We start from the raw sequence: 18,910 nt of genomic DNA on the forward strand, positions 1-18,910 counted from the left end.
CTTCGATCTATAGTATTCTAGCCTTCTATGGCATTATTCACATTGCAAACATCTTCACTAATGTACTTTTCAGTTTTCTATGGATTTTTGTTTGTTTTCAAAAGTTTAACATGAAATGCAAAGTTTAGATATGCTAAAAGTGGTTTCCTTTTCATACTTTGGTATATTCCATGTGATGTGATGACGTGTCATTCCCATTCCTTTTCCCTTGGTTTTCTCTTCTTGAAACGTTCCCATTTCCGAGTAACTATGGAAGATGCACCCATGGTCCCATCTTTTGGAACCAATGCATTTTCCCCAATAAGCAGCCCTCACATACATGTTTTGTAATTGCTTGCATGGGAGAGAGATCTACCACCATGTCATTTGAATGCATTTTCACCAAATTGTTAAAGTTTAGATGCCGCAATCTCTCATGCCATAAGTGAGTATTGGAAATCACTGATTCAACAATGGCATTAGCTTCTATAGCAACCCGTTTTTCAAAGGTAGCAAGGTGATACAGCTTGCTGTCAAGTGTCCCAATGAGTACAATATAGTTATTGTGCCAGTTAACATCCACAAGTGTCACCGTATCAACTGACACTGATGTGACTTGGATCTGACCAATTCCTTTCACGGGATAAGCTGCATTGTTTGCACAAATGACAATGCCCCTGTGCAGAGCATCAGTCAAGGCCTGAAATAGAGATTTGCACAATCCGGAGATGCATGCTTTAGCCTTTAGTTTTATCAATTTCAGATCCTAAGTCAGCTTGGTATTTGACTGCGGTGTTTTTAGTGGCAGGCCATAACAAATGCAGTCATCTTGAGCCATCATTGCTGCCTCAAGAGAATGATCTTGGGCACATGAGCATGTGTAATTGCAAGAGCTTGCTGCTGTTTTTCCTTTTCCAAAGCAATGCGCTTCCGACATTCAGTGATGTCATGGCTGTACTTCCTACATAATTACAACGCTGCTTCTTCCCGCTAGGAGGAGAAGAAGATGACGAGGTGCTAGATGAATGTTTGGGCTTGTTGATAATTTTGCCCCCTTGTCTCTTCCCTTGTGATCGGTGGCAAAGTGTTAGAATTATTATTATAATTCAGCAGTGACCAATGTAATGTAATAAGTAGGTTAGGTGCACTTTCCCCTCATTTAGAGGTTTTTCCCCCTAACCACAGTTAATTCACTAACTACGGTTAGTGAAGGATAAGGTTTTGTCACTTAGACAAAACCCATCCCACTTCTTGTATTAGTCACTTCTTCTATTGCAAGCACTACATTCAGGTCTCTTGCTCTCACACTCTCTTTTCTAACATTTGGTGTCTTTGCTTCCTAGCCCGTAAGCTCCCTGCTCCCGCAAGCTCCCGTCCATACAAGTCGTATGGACTCATTCTGTACAGCCCATATCTGAGCCGTACCTTTCGTCCGTACTGTCGTACAGCCGTACAAGCTCACAGAGCTCTCGCTATTTGTACATCTGCATATGCTTCCGTACATTTCGTACAGTGTCTGTACCATCAACTAGCCTGCTAGCACTCTGTACATCTGCACTAGCCCGTACAATGTCCGTACATCGTCGCTATCAGTATCCATACTGCCAGCTGCCATGTGCCGTATTGCACCATACCGCAGGTATTAATTCGTCTGTACATCCGTACGATCTGTCCGCGTCGTACAAACCTTACGTACCTGATCTCATTCCGTACATTCGACTGTACAACTGCGTCGCACATGTGGCACTTGCAAATCGTCCGTACAATCGTACAGGTTTCAGCATTCCGTACACTGTACATCGTACGTACGGATTTTCGTACATTTTGCAGGACCTTGTACTTTTGGTTGGCATGTGTCATTAGTGCAAGAAGCGCATGGCCAAAGAAAGACCAGATACAACGCCTATACCTGTCACTCCTACAGCTGGAGGCAGGGGTAGAGGTACAAATACAGCACAGGTGATTGGAGCAGCCGCTCCAGGAGCTCCCACAACAGAGCAGAAAAGAAGGGACTGTAGAGATGCACAAGCTCTTTCAGTAATTTCTCTTTTTGTCAAGAGGTTCATTATACCTCATATTTGGTCATGCAGATTTTCTTTGGCAGATTTTATTTGTGCATCTTACATCCCAGGAAGGGGTTTTACTTGTTCAGTTATCTGTATTTCTGAGTTTATCTGGCAAAAATAACACAAAGGCCTAATCTGCATGAGTAGGAGTCCTATTTTGATGACTTTGCTCGTCCTGCAGGACTCTTGCAGGAGTAGAAAAACAAGCCAATCAAAAGAATGATGGTTGGGATTACCCATGGCTACTAGCCTCAATGTCGTAGCAAATCCTTGGTATGAGTCAGAAAACCCGTGAGTTTGGGACAATCTCATCAACATTAATGAGATGCTCTCTAAAATCCTTGACCTGTGTGAGATAGACATCCATGCTGTACCCTTCATTCATCTTAACACCATCCCATCTGCTAGCATGAATAGGCAACCCTAGCCTCATTTCGAATCTGATAGAGTTTGGCCAAAGTGTCCCATGTAGCCTTAGTTGTCTTGCAAGATCGAATGTGAGGTGTAACTTGCCTTTTGCTCTTCATAGCAATCATTGCATGTGCCTGTGCATCTCTCTTATCCCAACGAATCTGTTTGGGTATAGAAGGCACTGTGGGAGCAGTGGTAGATGAACTAGAAGTGATAGTGGTAGTGGCTGCAGGGGTGGCAGATGCTGGTGCTGGAGAGGTAGGTCTATTATTGGATCAGATACAATACCCTTGAAATTCTTGGATACCACAAGTACGACCAAATGGGATAGTTGGTACCATCAAGCTTATCCTCAGCTGCAAACATTTCAAATCACTCATGGTTTGCCATTGCAAATGAAAATCCAAAAAAAAAAAAGTGCCCTGCAAATGTCAAAGTCTCAAGGCTATCACTGCAATGAGCTGGCTGCTCAAAAGCGGACTGCAAATCTGAAAGTGCAAACCCAAAAATTACAGCAAAAGCTCTAAAATCGATTAATACCAAGTAGGCTGCTCAACCATTGAGCCAACTGCAAAATACTGCACAAAATTGCTACGTGAAAGTAGAGTCCTCAATGCACCAATGCCAATGCAAGGCAATGGGAGCACCGCTAGTGTGGGAAAAGCTCCAATTTTTGGAGGGAAATTGCACCAAAAAGAGGGCAAATGGGAGGTTGAGCCAAAAAGAGGGAAAATCGAATAAAAGCCCGAAATTCGTATGCAATCAAACAATGCTTATTGCAATGTGCAGCCAAAAAACTCAAAAAGCTCCGATTTTACTGCAAATGCAAAAAATTCCAAGCCAATGTGAGCTAGAAACAAACCCAACCGCTGCAAAAGTTGCTGGAACTGTGAACTGGTAAAGGATCTTGATTGTACGGATTTCCACGTGCGCTGCATAGATCGCCATGTGTCAAAACTTATACGGACAGCAGTGTGCGAGTAGTACGGATTGAATTTTGACAAAAAATGTCGAATCTGTACAGTTGTACAAAATGTACAGACATCCGCACTGACATGTACGGATAGGTTTGAAACATGGTCGCCTATGTACAGACAGGTTAGAAACAAAAAAGATAAATTAAAATGGAATCCGAAAACAATCGTAGGACTGTCTTGTAGCTTTGGAAAGAGTTTTTTTAGTCGTCGAGACTAGAAGCTGAGCTTCTTTTTGGCAGACACAATCTGCAATGATAATGAAAATGACCAGAAATGGCTTGGGAATAGCTGAATCTGCAAGTGTGTACAAAACCCATGGAGCTGAGACATTTGGTGAAATAGAATACTAGAGACTGCTACATAGTTAGTACTTGTTGTGTGCTAGCCCAAGTACCTTGTTTGGGTATTCCAAAACTTCTTTTAGGTAGCTTCCTAGCTTTGTAGCTGGCTCTTACAAAAGATTTTTCAAGTTGCCTTTGCTGTCATCATTATTAAAGTCTTCGAAAGACCGAAGGTCTATGAGACTTAAGAAAATCAAATATAGTAAAAGCTAAGGGACAGAGCCATTAAATCGGTCATCCACTCGCAAGGCTGATGTATGAGATGAGATAAACAGATAGGTAAGTACACCATGATGTCTTTGCGGGAGGGCAAACATGGCCTACATAACTGTCGCCATGAGAGCCATCAGTCATGGTGGATCTCTGCAAGGGAACTAATGGGTCAGCTATTTGCCAAGGTGTCTGAACCTTTGTACAAGAGAGGAAGTCAGTGACAGGATGTTGCTGATGCTCAACCTTGGCAGCCTACTTAGGTGCATGTTGAAGAAGTCGATCTCTATGTTGTCGAACCTCGGGTAGGAAGGTTGCCACATGTTACTAATCGGGGTGGGCCAAGAATCTTCTGCATGTCGCATAAGGTGCAGATCCATCCCTCATGTGGGATGCCCTTTACTTGTTTTGTGTGAATACGCAGTTGGTGAGAGGACATTTGGAACGGCCCAATTGAGGACCTTGTGTGCCAGAGATAATGCTGTTAGAAACTAAAGAGTCCAAGAGATACAAAAGACGACAAACTAATAGGTCTGATAGGTTATGTGAGAAGGCCAACCAAAGTTACCAAACTCAAACTAGCCCCTAGACTAGCCCTTTGAATAGAGCTAACTATTCAGAAAGCTAAGGGTGAGAATTTAAGTCAAATCGGAGTATTTTGGTCACCCAAACTGAAGTTTTAGACACACAAATAAAGAGTGGTTAAAATAACTGTACTCCAAAATTCAGCATGACATGTGGCATGTTGACGTGGCATGCTGAGGCGGCAGTTTTGACATGTGGTATGGACACATGGCAGCCTGTGGGAACATGCGGAGTGCCATGCATGAACCATGGCACCACTGGGAACTCCAAACCCCATGCAGCCCACCACGTGTCAATATAGGAACTCCAGCCCTTATGCAGCCCACCAATTTTCAAGGGAGCCAGCCCCCATGCCTAATTGGGCACTCTCTCGCATGTTTTTGAAGCTGCCCCCAAATCTATAAAAGAAACTTCCCCCCCCCCCCCCCCCCCCCCCTCTTCTTGCTCGTGCATACTGCCTTGCAGCCTCTCCTTCTGCCTCTGCAGCTCCTTTTGTACACAGTCCAGCAGCAGCCTCTCCTGCAGCTCCATCTGCAGCAGCTCTTTTGCAACTGCTCCTCCTGCAACAGCCTTTACAAGCAGCTCTTTTTGCTCCTCTGTAGCAGCATCATCTCTTGTCCTCTGTAGCAGAAGCTACCCCTACAAACAACATCTCTGCAGTAGCAGCAGCCCTTCTACAACAGCCTCTCATTCAGCCCCTTTCTCTGCAGAAATTCCTTCTACAGTAGCTCTCCTACAGCAACTATTCCCGCAGCAGCATTTTTCTCTATGTGATCCTACTCCCAACAGCTATCTCAAACTGGAGTAATAGTTTTACATTGTTTTCTGCATAGTTTCTGAAGTTGCATCAGGATCTAGAAGCACACAGTTATGCTAAATGATACACTCCTTTTCAAAGCTTTGGCTAAGTGTTACTGGAAGATGTGGTAATTGTGCATGTATCTCCCCTCAGGATTGGGGACCCCTTGGAGCCTTGAGTACCCTAGCTAGGCTATCTCTTGAGACACTGTTGTGAATATAGGCTCACTGCTCAGCCTTGAGCTTCATTTTCATGTCTTGTACATGGCTCTAGCTATAGTCTAAGTCCTTTCAGTTTGGTCTCTCAGCCTTGTGCAACCTAAGTGCATATGTTGACACACAGCCTGAATACACATGCCATATTGACTGCAGCTGAGCACCATTGAGCAACTCGTCTCTGCCATAACCCTTAAATACTACTAACCAAGATCCAATCAAGCAGTCTAACAAGTACCCCTTCCTTCTTGAAGATATATTGACATTCGGGACATGCTGCAACCAAATCTGTGACAAAAATACCATTCACTGGCTGCAAGCTTATGTGCCAGTAAGTCCTCACTATTTTCTGTCCCGGCTGTGAGTTTCAGATGCAAAGTGCAAAAGTATTTGATAAGGAATAGGATAATATTCAATTACTTTGGGACTCTTTTTTTCTTTACTTATCTTGTTGGACTCTACATAGTTGCACTGCAATCCTCCCCTTTGCATTCTAAAGTTTCTTGTGTGAATTATATGAAGCTGGTCATCGAAGGATTAAACATTCTCGTATTGGGGTCTTAGTAATACACTGAATTCCTATTTGCTGCTAAACTCATTTGTACAGGGTCTTGTCCTCAGTGGATGAAAGGATTGTGAATTCTTTAGAAGGAGCAAAACAAATCCCCGCGTTCCCCCCCCCTCCCCCCCACCTTTTGGCTACTCTTAGCTTTCTGTTCTCTCTTGATATGAGGCTTGATCATATGCTGGTCCCTGATGTAATGCATTTCCCCCCAAAAGTAAATTAGGTGATAAATAATCAGGGCAATACTCCACATGACATAAGACTCCGATCAGGGCCCAATTTACATGATGTGATCTTCTTTCACCATTTTCCCCCCCTCACAATGTAATGGGATTTGAAAGTAGGTCCTTACTGTGTCTTGCTGCAAGTTTCGTATGCAAGCTGAAAGCAATTTGATAATGAATTGTATATATTCAATTTTACATTGCTGCACTCTAATGCTCCCTTGAGTTGACGACTGAAGTTTCTTGTGTGTAACTCATTTAGATGAAGAAGGTCAGCAGCTGACTGGTGTCCTATTAGTCCCATTTATCACATAAATATATTCCTACAAGAATCCTTTCCATAGTGGATGAGAGGCTTTTGAATTCTATAAAGAAAACGCCTTTTGCGTTCTCTCTTGATATGAGGCTTGATCATATGCTGGTCCCTGATGTGATGTATTTTTTCCCAAAACCAGTTACTGAAGTTACGTGATAAATAATCAAGGCAATACTCTACATGACATAAGACTCGGATCAGGGTCCAATTTAGATGATGTGATCTGCTTTCACCTTTTTTCCCCTCTCACAATGAAATGGGATTTTAAAGTAGCTCCCTACTGTTACTTGCTGCAAGTTTCGTATGCAAGCTGAAGCAGTTTGATGATGAATTATATAATAAATAGTATTATATTCAATTCTACATCGCTGCACTCTAATGCTCCCTTGGCATTTAGTTCATACTGTGATGGTGGAGTTGACGACTAAAGTTTCTTGTGTATAACTCATTTAGATGAAGGTCAGCAGCTGACTGGTGTCCTTGTAGTCCTATTTACTACATAAATATATTCCTACAAGAATCCTTTCCTTAGTGGATGAGAATCGAGATGCCCCCGCCTCCCCCCCCCTTTCCCGGTTGCCACCCCCCCCAAAAAAAAACCCTATTTCCATATAAGGGTCATTTAAATATCCAAAGGTTCTAATAAAATCTTTATTGCTGGGTTTCGTAATATTTCATCTGCAGAGCTGTTGAAGCTGCACGGACTTCTTTTTTAATGTTTCTGAATTTTGACTTCTCTGTGTTTTAGGTTGCTAATTTGTTCAAGGTGCACAGTGCACTGATATTGCTTAGGTGATTTATGTCTTAAAAGCCACCTTTTTAAGGGTGCTGATTTGGTGCATACTTGTTATTCAGGCCAATGATCCAACAATTGAGCGCATCATTACCCCTCGGATTGCTCTTACTACTGCTGAATATCTAGCTTATGAGTGTGGAAAACATGTGCTGGTTATTCTGACTGATATGAGTTCTTACGCTGATGCACTGCGAGAGGTATATCTGAAACACTCAATTTTCCCACCCTTCATTTCAATGTATTGGTGCTGTTTAGTGCACTTTATGGTTGAAATTATGATGAGTCGTTTGTTTGTCTCTTGTGCTCTCAGGTGTCTGCAGCACGTGAAGAAGTGCCTGGACGTCGTGGATACCCAGGATACATGTACACGGACTTGGCGACAATATATGAGCGTGCAGGAAGAATTGAGGGGCGGAAGGGATCCATTACTCAAATCCCCATTTTGACTATGCCAAATGATGGTGAAAACTTTCGGAAACCTCTGATGTTTTTTCCATGAATTTTCTGCTTGCCTTTTTTTTGGGGGGGGGGGGATATTTAATTGACAGAGGAAGTCTTTGCTTGCAGATATTACTCATCCAATTCCAGATCTTACTGGATACATTACAGAGGGTCAAATTTACATTGATAGACAACTTCATAATCGACAGGTGTGAAGATAACTCCCTTGTGAGAATTAAAAAAGTTACTTTTTTTTCCAGTGAAAAAGACTTCTATTAAGTATGAAAAAAACCTCCAAGAGTGTGAATCAATAACTAATCATGTCACCTAACTGCAATATTTTTACAGATTTATCCACCGATCAATGTCCTTCCTTCACTTTCCCGATTGATGAAGGTATTTTTTCCAGACTTTTGAATTGATAGCATTTGCAAAAGAAGCCAGAATAAAGTTTTTAATGCGATGCATTTGATTGTCACAGAGTGCTATCGGCGAGGGGATGACAAGAAAAGACCATTCTGATGTTTCTAATCAGGTAGGTTATTCTTAACTTAGTAAGCAGATGACATAGATTGTCTAATAAATGTTCTTCATAAACAATCATTGCATAATTGGGAACTTCCATGGAGACCAGTACATAGTATGAAGTTTTCCGTCAGTACCATGATGCAAGGAAAATCAAAGTATTATGCTTCGTTCAAAATCTGTCTCCATTTCGGGTATCTAATAATACCTTAGCATAGTAGCAAGAATACAACTTGGTAATGCTACATCTGCAAACCCAAATCTTATAACAAGTTGGCTGCTGTCAGAGTCGTGCTTACACCGAAGCGTGATTTCCAGTCGAAAACTCAATAAACTTAGAATGTTAGAACTTTAATAGTTACACATACCTTAAATGTATTCACACCACATATATCCACATAGCAACAGAAGATAAAAGAGATAGAGACAAGTACACCAGCATCTGACTGGGTGAGAATGAGGGCGCTCCTCCCAATTGGGTAAACCCAGTAGTACTTTTTTTAATAAAAATGATGCTTAGCCTTACTACGATGGTAGTACAAATCTTTGGACAAAACCCTCTGTGGGAAATCCAGAGTTATAGACAAAGACTCAAATATATGACTATTACAATCATTTTCCTTTCCAAACTGGGACTCAGATATACATATGACTGAGGATCATCCAAGAAAGCAACCATTGGCAGCCCATGGCCCGCCGGTACAATGTGGAGAAAGCCACAGAAATGGTCTTGGTCCTCGTTTCTATTCCTTAAAACACAGGAAACTCAGATTCTACCTGTTAGGGTTAGTATAGAAACCTTAGATTCTGGAAATATCAATCTTTTCAACATAGGAAAAACCCTAACGCTTGCGCATATTTTCCCAGCCAAGGTTTGAACCTTAGGCTGACGTGGCAGCCAAAGCTGATGTGGCACAGGAGGACACGTGGCAGAAGTCTTGGTAGGTGCTGACGTGGCGCACACGTGTAATTTGACACGTGGCAGGTGACGTGGCGACCACATGAGTGAGATGATGTGGCAGTCAGCTCAGTGGATGACATGGCAGGACATGTGACAGCTGACCTGGAGTGCCAGCTAGACAGGTGGCTGAGGTGGCAGACCTAAGGTTAAGCTAACCCCAACACAGTTAGTTTAACTCTGGTTTAGTTAGCTTGGCCTAACTTGACTCAACCAGACTACTCTGGTCACTGTAACCAGACTATGACCAGTCCAGTTAGTCTAGTTGCAGACTAACCTAACCAGAACCACTCAGTCTGGTTAGAGTAACCACCCGGTTACCCATCTAGTTACTGTCCCAAAAAACAAAAAGGACAGTTGCAGAGACTGTTTCTGCTAGCAGTTTTCACCTATCTGAGAGTATTTACTGTCAGAAAAAGCAGAAATCAGAGAAAAATCAGAGATTTGCACAAGTAAAGGAATGCATGCCTTTGTGCTCAGAAAAAGGGAATTAGATGCATACTCAGTGCTTTCTGCAGCAGCCAGAAAAGGGGCAATATAGTTGTTGATGCCTTGACAACTTTGTAGGTATATGCCTTGAGTTGACAGCCCGGTACTGGCATGGATTGTGAATGCAAGACACCTCTTGTTGAGGTAATTTTTTCTCTTTGAAAAGCAAAGGTTGCATGCATCAGTTGCATACACTGTGTGTGAGAAACTTGTAGATCTCAGACGAGTTGTAAGAAAATGGCCCAATCACCTATCCAGTGGGATTCACAAGATAGGGATGCACATCCAAGACAAAGAAGTGCGCAGCAAAACCAGCAAGAATTTGAGTAGATGGTACGCACTCATATGCAAGAGATGGAAAATCTCAGAAGGGATCCAAGAGCTCAGCATTTGTTTCAAGTAGAAAATATGCCTAATGCAACTTATGATGTGCCAATGCCAGAGGCACACTCTCGTGTACAGCCAAAGAAAGAGAGATCTCATAGGGGATGGTCTCATAGCAAGAAGAGATCGAGGCATCATCATCAATCTAACCATCCAGGAAAAGAAGGAAACACAAGAAGTCTAGGAAGAGTAAGTCTTCCAGAGAGACCAAGGAATTCAAAGAGGGAGGTAAATCTATCAAGTTTATGACCTATAATGGACAATATGGTCATACAGACAAAGCATTGCAATTCATTAGGCAATTTGATGTTGCATTCGGTTACATAAAAGTTTTCAGAATCCTCCAAGTTAAGAATGGTCGATTTGCACTTGACAGCAACAGCTAGTGCATGGTGGAGTGCACAGACCACAGATGGGTCAGCCCCAAAGAGGTGGAAGGAGTTCAAGAAAGCCTTCTATCAGCAGTTTATGCCTAAACAGTTTAGAGATCATGTTCTTCAAGATTGGGACAGTTTGCATATGGATGCAAGAGATACAGTGGATGTGTACAACCAAAAGTTTTGGGACGCTTATTTGCAGGTTGCACCTTTCAAAAAGATCTCCAAAGGAACCCAAATGAGAAAGTACAGAGCAGGTCTCAGTCCAAGAATCCAGGCAGTAGTGAATGCTTTGGGGGCAAAGAACATTCAAGACCTTATGCATTTAGCTTCAGTAGCTAGTCTTGTGACGTTACAAGATCCATCCACGGTACTATCCTTGCATGCATGATGTGCTGAAAGAAAGAAAACTGATTTTTCAAAATCAGAAAAAAAAGAGTATCCCAAGGTTGAAAAGAAAGGGTTTCAGCCTCAGAAGCCAAGGGGTACTCAGTTTTCAAAGTCATATAGAGGCAAATCCCTATTCACTCATGAACAGATAGCTGAATTCCGCAGAGATGGGAAATGGTTTAAGTGTGGGAAAGAGGGGCATATGGCTGCCCAGTGCTCTGAGAAGCCCTCGGGTTCTAAGGAGCAGAAAAAGCCACAAGTACCACCGAGGCCGATGGTGGGAGTAGTCCTAGATGTTTTGGGGAGTACCTCAGACCCAAAGGAAAAAGAGCTTTTGCTATCGTGGGGAAAGATAAGAGATCAACAAGCATTAATCCTATTTGATCCAGGGTCTACAGACAATTTCATATTTGAAGATTTAGCCCTGAGATTAGGGATAAAAACTGAAGAGCTAGGCAGAGCTCTTGATGCTGATCAAATGTTCCAGTGCAAGCTACTCCTTTGATTGGAAAGCTTCGTGTCCATGTGCAGAGCTATGTAGATCAGGAGGACTTCTTCATCTCCTCTCAAGCAGCATGATGTTGTACTTGGTACACCGTGGTTCCGTCGAAAGGAAGTAACAATAGAATACCCTGAGAGGGTGCTGAGTTTTATCCATAGGGGGGGAAACAACGTTTAGTTGCCATGAATAAAGGGGAGACTATCCCCATTGTATTTGATGTTACATGTGGTAAAGTAATAAAGTCTGCAATTTCCGCGTACATGGTTTTTGTAAAAGAAAAAGAGAATGATATGCATGCTGAAATGAATGATGGAGACAAAGATAAATTTCAGTTTCTTGTAAACTTTAAAGATTTCTTTTCCGATGCTTTGCTAGGGGAGTTACCCCGAGAGAGACCAGAAGATCATCGGATAGAGTTAATGCCTGGTAGTGAGCCACCGAATAGACCACCTTATAGAGTCAATGCGACTCAGAGAGAGGAGATTATAGCTCAGGTGCAGGACTTGTTGTTCAAAGGGTTGATTCAGCCCAGCTCGTCTCCTTTTTGCTCACCAGTAGTTCTGGTACAGAAGAAAGATGGTTCTTTTCGAATGTGCATTGATTATTGTACATTGAATAAGATGACCATCAAAAATAGATTTCCGATACCACACATAGATGATGTGCTTGGCCAGCTCAGAGGAGCAATAGTTTTCAGCAGGATAGATTTAAAGAGTGGCTATCATCAAGTCAGGTTACAACCACAAGATGTGCATAAGACAGCTTTTCGCACTACATTCGGGTTATATGAATACTTAGTGATGCCTTTTGGGTTGACAAATGCCCCAGCCACATTCAATAGAATGATGGATCGCATCTTCCGAAAGTACAGGCATTTCATGGTACTTTCTTTAATGATATCCTAATCTTTTCAAAGACAGAAGAAGAGCACAGGGAACACCTTGCTTTGGTATTTCAAGAACTTCGAAATCATCAGCTTTTTGCCAATAGCAAGAAAAGTGAATTCTTTTTGGAAGAGATCCATTATGTGGGGCATATAATATCCAAGAATGGGATACCGATGGATCTTGCAAAGATTCGAGCCATCCAAGAATGGCCTGAGCTGAAAACTGTGCATGAAGTCCGTAGTTTTTTGGGACTTTGCTCCTATTATAGGAGATTCATCAGGCATTTTGCTAATATAGCAACTCCACTACATGACCTTACTAAGAAAAATGCAGCCTTCACATGGGGAATATCACAGAAGAAAGCATTCAATACACTCAAGGAGAAGTTGACTATAGAGCCTATTCTTGTAGTCGTGGATCTTTATCAACCTTTTGATGTTGATTGCGATGCCTGTGGAGAGTGTGTTGGGGCTGCATTACATCAGAATGGACATGTAGTAGCGTACGAGAGCCGAAGATTGCGTGATGTTGAAAGATATTTGGGAATCTATGAAAAAGAATTGTTGGCTATAGTTCATGCTGTGAACACATGGAAGCTCTATCTTTTGAGTGCAGATTTTACTGTTAAAACAGATCACCAAAGTCTGATATATTTTCTAACTCAAACAAAACTTTCTGAGAAGCATATGACATGGGCAAATATGCTGTCAATGTATCGTTTTCAGATTGTCCATACCCCAGGAATTCAGAACAAAAGGGCAGATGCCTTGTCCCGAAGACCTGTGGGTGACCAAGGTTCAGACTGGGAAAAGTACCTACCATTAGTAGAGTTTGCTTACAATAATACAGTACACAACTCTATAGGGAAAGCCCCCTTTGAGGTCATCTATGGAAAGGTGATTCTGCCACCTATCCTGAGGACCAAGGACGAAATATTTACAGCTGATCAGTTTGTGAGAGACCTCTAGACAGCTTATAGCCAAGTCCAGACAGCAATTGAAAGGTCTCAAGAGAAGCATAAGAGAGCTGCAAATAAGCATAGGAGACAGTTAAATCTCAAGGAAGGGGATTGGGTACTTTTAAAGTTCGAGAAAGCTAGGCTCCGCAAGTTTAAAGACAAACAGAAAGTGTATGCAAAGTTATCCCAGAGAACCACAGAGCTGACTACGGTCAGAGAGAGTTGACTTCGGTCAACGAGACATGGCATGCGCCAAGAGGGTTAACCACGGTTAACCAAGATGTGCCAACTTCGGTTGGAGAGACTTGACTATAATTAAGGCGCCTCGATCCTTGGTCAAAGCCTCTTAATTATAATCAGGAGTGTTGACTCCGGTCAACTAGAGAAAAAAAAAAATCTTTAAATTTGTTATGTGTGCACATGTGCTTAGTGGGGACGTCCACCGTGACTAGAATTAGTCCACAATGTGTTATTTGCATGCAAAGTGCTAACAATTAATGGGTGCCGTGGTGGTGCGCTTTAATTAATTGTTGCAGGTACTAGGAAGAGTTATTTTCCTAAGCGCTACGGGAGCCTAACAAGAGTCTAGGAGGCGGTTCGCGTGACCAAGTGCTTCGAAGGCTCCAGAGTTGCCCTTAGTGGCATGTAATTAGGAAAGTAATGTAGAATTTGACAAGTGGCTTGTTGCCAAGAAAGAGAGCCTAAGAGCTCATGTAATGATTCATTCACGTTTGGATTTTGTATGAAGAGCTTCCACGCTAAACTCTTGTACTTAGTTTTCTCTCAAGGAATAAAAACCTTCAGGGGGGTCCAGCTCGATGATTGTCATGGGCCCTAGTGTGTCTGTTGAGAGAGGGAGAGATAAAGAGAGTGACTTTGCTGTCTTTTACGAGGGAAGATTTCACCGGTCACCCTCTATGTCCTGTAGTGGTCTGACTAACCCCTGTTGCTCTCTCATCTGTCGTAGAAGGGCCTCCCTGTGTCGCCACATCTCCATCAGGTAGAGTTCGATACAGACCTGGTCATGGAAATGGATCAGTCGTGACAAAGGACCGAAGCCATTCCCCTCTAGGTAGAGATAGTGGTAGCGTCCTCGAATCTCATAGTAGGCTGGGCAAATACAAAGGAAATGCTTCTTTGTCTCAACCGCCCCCAGCGTACATAGCATGCAGATCCGCTGCTCTCTAGGTATACCCGCTGCTCTCCTTAGTTAATGGGATGAAATCGGCATCTGACCAATGGCAATCCTCAATGCATGAGATACTCCTCTATCCTCAAGATAGTGGGGTCTGATAATGAATCCCTCCTTTGATACTCGCAGGAAGTGGTTGCGATAGAACTAGGTCTTGGTGGGGAGTTCCTGGTCCTCCCCCCAAGTTCGGGATGTGTGAAGCTGGAGGTCTAACTGTATAATACGGTTGATCTCATCTTGCGGGATCAACTCAAGAGGTGCATCCATGCTGTACTGAAAGGGGGGAAGCCTATCCATCTGGATACTGTGCCTGGCAAGCCATGTAGATATGCGTGCATACCATGTGTCTGCCGCGCTCTCTGCGAGTTGTTTGGATGACTCTAGGGCCAAGCTCGGGAGTGTCCAATGGGGTAAGTCCGACACCCTGTGGATGAAAGATGGCATCAACCTGGAGAGGTGTCATGGCGAACTGTGCCTGTACTATCTCATGTGGAACTGAGGGCTTATATCCGATCATCCTGGATCCCATCGCCACCTGTAGCCGCTCGAAACTCCTCCAATTTGTCCTCGGAAGATCGCATCCCCAGAAAGGTGCTGCATACATGACAGTCGGTCACACTAGTGTGTCGAAAAGCCAACCCTTCGTTCGTGGATCCTGCTTCCCTTGTATGGTTGTTTGTAGCGCTACCATCTCCTTAAGCATCTCATTCTCGGCTCTCATCTCTTCCATTGCTTTGCACGTACCTTTTGGTACCCCCTGCATATCTCTCAATTGCTGTAATTCTGTCCCCATGGCCTGCAATTTGTCCTTGAGGTTGACCTTGTCATCTTCCCATGCCTCTTTCTTCTTTTCCCATTCATCCTTCTTCCCTTTCTCCGTTCGCCATTCTTCTTGCGTACGCCCTCCTTGCTTCTTGATTTCATTCAGGGTCTTGTCAATATGCGTCTTTTCTGCCATCAATGCCACATTAGTGGTCTCGAGGCTATCGACCTTTTCGATCAAGGCCTATATCTCGTCTTGTTTAAGATTCTAAAAAATTCCTTGGATCTGAACATAAGGTACCATTACAATTCCAAACAGTACAGGTCTGGGTCTCGGTGCTCTAAATCTCATAGACCCCATCCCCCTATGGGACCAGCAAGTACTGAGTGTGTGGATCACTCTAGGACCTGTGGTCAGCAGCAGCACATATGGGTGGCTGGAGCAGATATGTGAGGCTGTGGGATGCTTTGGAAATGGCTGGAGCAGAAGGCCCTGCAAGGGGTGCACATAGGGCAGCACACATGGGGCTGCCAGGGCCATGATATAGGCCCCGCAGATAGCGACAGCAAAGAGCAAGTTGGGAAGTGCAGAGCAGGTTGGACCAACAGATGCTGCGACATAGCAGTCAGGTGGCAGGTCTGGATCAGACCTGGGTCAGCAGTGTGGTCAGGCCAGTCTGCAGACCTGGTCAGCTTTTTTTAAGGGCATTCCAGCCCTATATGAAGGGTGCAAGCTTTGGGCTCTCTCATCCATTCTTTGTGCCTCACAACAGCCTGCTTGGAGGGCAGCAGGGAGGCCAAGAGTTATCCAGAGGTGCCTCAGCATAGACTGCATACTGAGAAGCTGGGAGGCCCAAGGATTTAGCACTCTAGTCTGCAGATCACCTTCCGGGGTGAGGATCATTCAAGGTGCCATGTGCATCATCCATTGGCTGCAGACAGGAGCAGCAAGAAGGTCAAGGAATGGGACATCAACAGTACCCCACCATAGGTTGCAGACGGAAGCAGCAAGGAGGTCTGTCTGGAGGGCATCTACTCAGCCCACTGAAGCTCTTTGAGAGCATGAGGGTGACAGAGTTTTGAAGCTGCCAGGAGGAGCTAGGAGAACCATTTTGTGTTACCTGTGGTCCACATCTAGGCAGTATCTTATCTACTACACACAGTGCACACCTTTGTATAAGGTTTTGTCCATCTTTGGAGCGATACATATTTATTGTTTCTACATGGTTCATCAACTGTCTGCATCTATCTATATTCACTTGTTACACATTACGGAAAGGAGTGAGATTTGAATTATAATTGTGTGATTTTGGTTATCGTTTTACACAATCTTCCGCTGCGTGAGTGTTGGCTGCAGCAAGCAACCTCTATCTCTGTTTTGTAACATGGTGTCTGAGCCCCAAGGAAGTCTCACTAGTGCATGACCCTTGAAGGTAAGAACCTTTGGAAGGAGATCTCGTAGTCTATTGGCCATGACGAGAATGTCACTATCTGAATCTTGATCACCCCCCTTCTTGCAAGGGTACATGTCCTGCAGACGTAGAAGATGATTCCCAAAAGCTTGACTCCATCCCAAGCTTTGGGGAGTTGGGGAAGCTTGATGTTCCAAATTACCTCTTTGGAAGATGAAGATCTGGGGTAAGGATGATTTGGGAGATTATGAAAGGAGTGGAGCTAAGGTCTCAGCACTTAAGAATGCTGCCGGGGTAGTGGTGACAATAGCTGATACCGATGCAGTCAGAGTGGGTACTGCGCGATGTGGTGGCCCTAGCTGTAATTATTGGCATGGCTGCAGGCTCGTCCTCTTGCATATTCAGCTGGCAGACATGGCATTTCAAGAATAGACCATTCTAAAGGACATATGAAATCAACAATACAGCTAGAATCCTCGACCTCGAGATTGATTTCTACAACATGTATAGGGAGAAGAGGGACACAATAAAGGATTATATCACAAAAATGAACCTAGTGAGGGATCAGCTCTTAGCAGCAGCAGTCGGTCAGCAAATGGATTCGGCTCGGATGGCTAGGCTTTTGCTTGGCATGCTCCCCAGGAGCTATAAAGGTTTTGTGACAACCATGGTTGAAGGGCAACGGTCGGCACCGGTTACTTTAGAGGAGCTAGTGCACCTACATCTCCAAGAAGAAAAGCTCGAGAGAGGAAGTTCGGCTGATCCGATGGCAAAGCCTTTGCTGCACAAGGAAAGGGCAAGCCTGGCAATGACAAACCCAACAAGAAGAGAAATAACAAAATTGATGATGAGGATGACTCTTCATCTACTGGAAGCAAGATAAAGATTAAATGGTTTTATTGTGACCAGCCATGACATTTTGCGAAGGATTGTAGAAAGAAGGTTGATTAGAAAAGGAGTACTCCAATCAAGATTCAGAGGAGCCAAAGCCAGCAGTAAATGCAGTAACAGAATTAGGAGATCTTTTTTTTGTGACAAACTGAGTGTTGCCGAGATAAGGTATGCAGATTTTGGTGAATATATTTTTATCTCTGACATTGAGAGATGGTCTCATGAGTCTGAGCAACCAAAGGCCTTTGTGAAGGTGGAGGAACAAAGTGTTTGCTCATGCTGTTCTGAGACCAAAGCTGACATTGCTTGCATAAGGAGATGTCTGTCTTTGAGGAGATCTTAGGAATCGAAGTCTGAGCGGTACAGCCTACAGGGATAGTGGAGATGGTCATACAAGGAAACACATGGATGCAATGGGTGCCTCCAAGTAGTATCTGGTCTGTTATCAAAGCAAACAATCAAACGGGTGGATCCAATGGTATGCATATTCTTTGTGCATACGTTAAACTTTAGTAGCGTGCTTTGGGCAAAGTGTTTGCCTTGTGTTTCTTAGATGCTGAGGAAATGGAGGGTGAAAGCCTTCTTGATAAAGAGAGGGGGAAGGCCTCTATCTTGCCTCCCGCTTCAATTTGGAGTATGTGGGAGGCTGTTTAGAGCTGTCCTATGGCTATTCGTATGGCATGCGAAAGGTGGACCTTGAGATACCCTTGGTATTTGGATGAACCCATCATTGGTTAAGTGAAGAAACTGCTCCTTGAAAAGGCCATCTTGGTACCATGAGTGAGGACTAGAAATACCCATGTTCGCTTTGCATTGAGTTCAGTTGGTTTGACTAGGGAGTCAAAGAGGATGGATTTTGTGTTGACATGTTATAAATGAGCCTGAAGGCATTCTCTCTCTAGCATAGACCTTGATGCATGTCCTCTTGTTAGACGGGCCTCAGCGGTGGCTGGCCTCATACTTAAGCAAGGTCGTGCAAATGTGCATCCAAAGTTCAACTGCTCCCCCTTAGGGAGAAGGACTCATGCTGAAATGGGCATTGCTAGTGTTGAAGGTCCTAGCCCTCGTTTTACCAAGGTCGACCTTCATATCTCTGTTATAAGAGTGTGTCTCTAAAGCTCCCAAATGTGGCTTAGAACATCCGCTATGTTTGAGATCAATACCAAGTCATAGGCATATAGCAGGATCGGAACTAGGGTGTCTGCAAGAGCTGAACTTCTGCCCCCTAATGTATCAATGAAAGAAGACATTTTGCCTA

General features: G+C 43.6%; 1 protein-coding gene across 5 annotated transcripts in view; it reads left to right on the plus strand.

Annotated features, from left to right (window-relative positions):
* The window catches only part of LOC147895933 (V-type proton ATPase subunit B 2), a 56,725-nt gene that overhangs the window by 34,181 nt on the left and 3,634 nt on the right, over positions 1 to 18,910 (plus strand). For all 5 annotated transcript variants that reach the window (XM_087382308.1, XM_087382307.1, XM_087382309.1 and 2 more), the window contains 5 exons: positions 7,544 to 7,681; positions 7,795 to 7,945; positions 8,052 to 8,134; positions 8,274 to 8,321; positions 8,407 to 8,460. In XM_087382308.1, the coding sequence (XP_087238434.1) occupies positions 7,544 to 7,681; positions 7,795 to 7,945; positions 8,052 to 8,134; positions 8,274 to 8,321; positions 8,407 to 8,460 (474 nt within the window). The remainder of the gene's footprint in view (positions 1 to 7,543; positions 7,682 to 7,794; positions 7,946 to 8,051; positions 8,135 to 8,273; positions 8,322 to 8,406; positions 8,461 to 18,910) is intronic.

The sequence above is a fragment of the Dipteris shenzhenensis genome, chromosome 12, assembly GCF_047967505.1.
Source record: "Dipteris shenzhenensis isolate YYH24624 ecotype China chromosome 12, Dip_SZ_1.0, whole genome shotgun sequence".
In the NCBI taxonomy this organism is placed as follows: Eukaryota; Viridiplantae; Streptophyta; class Polypodiopsida; order Gleicheniales; family Dipteridaceae; genus Dipteris; species Dipteris shenzhenensis.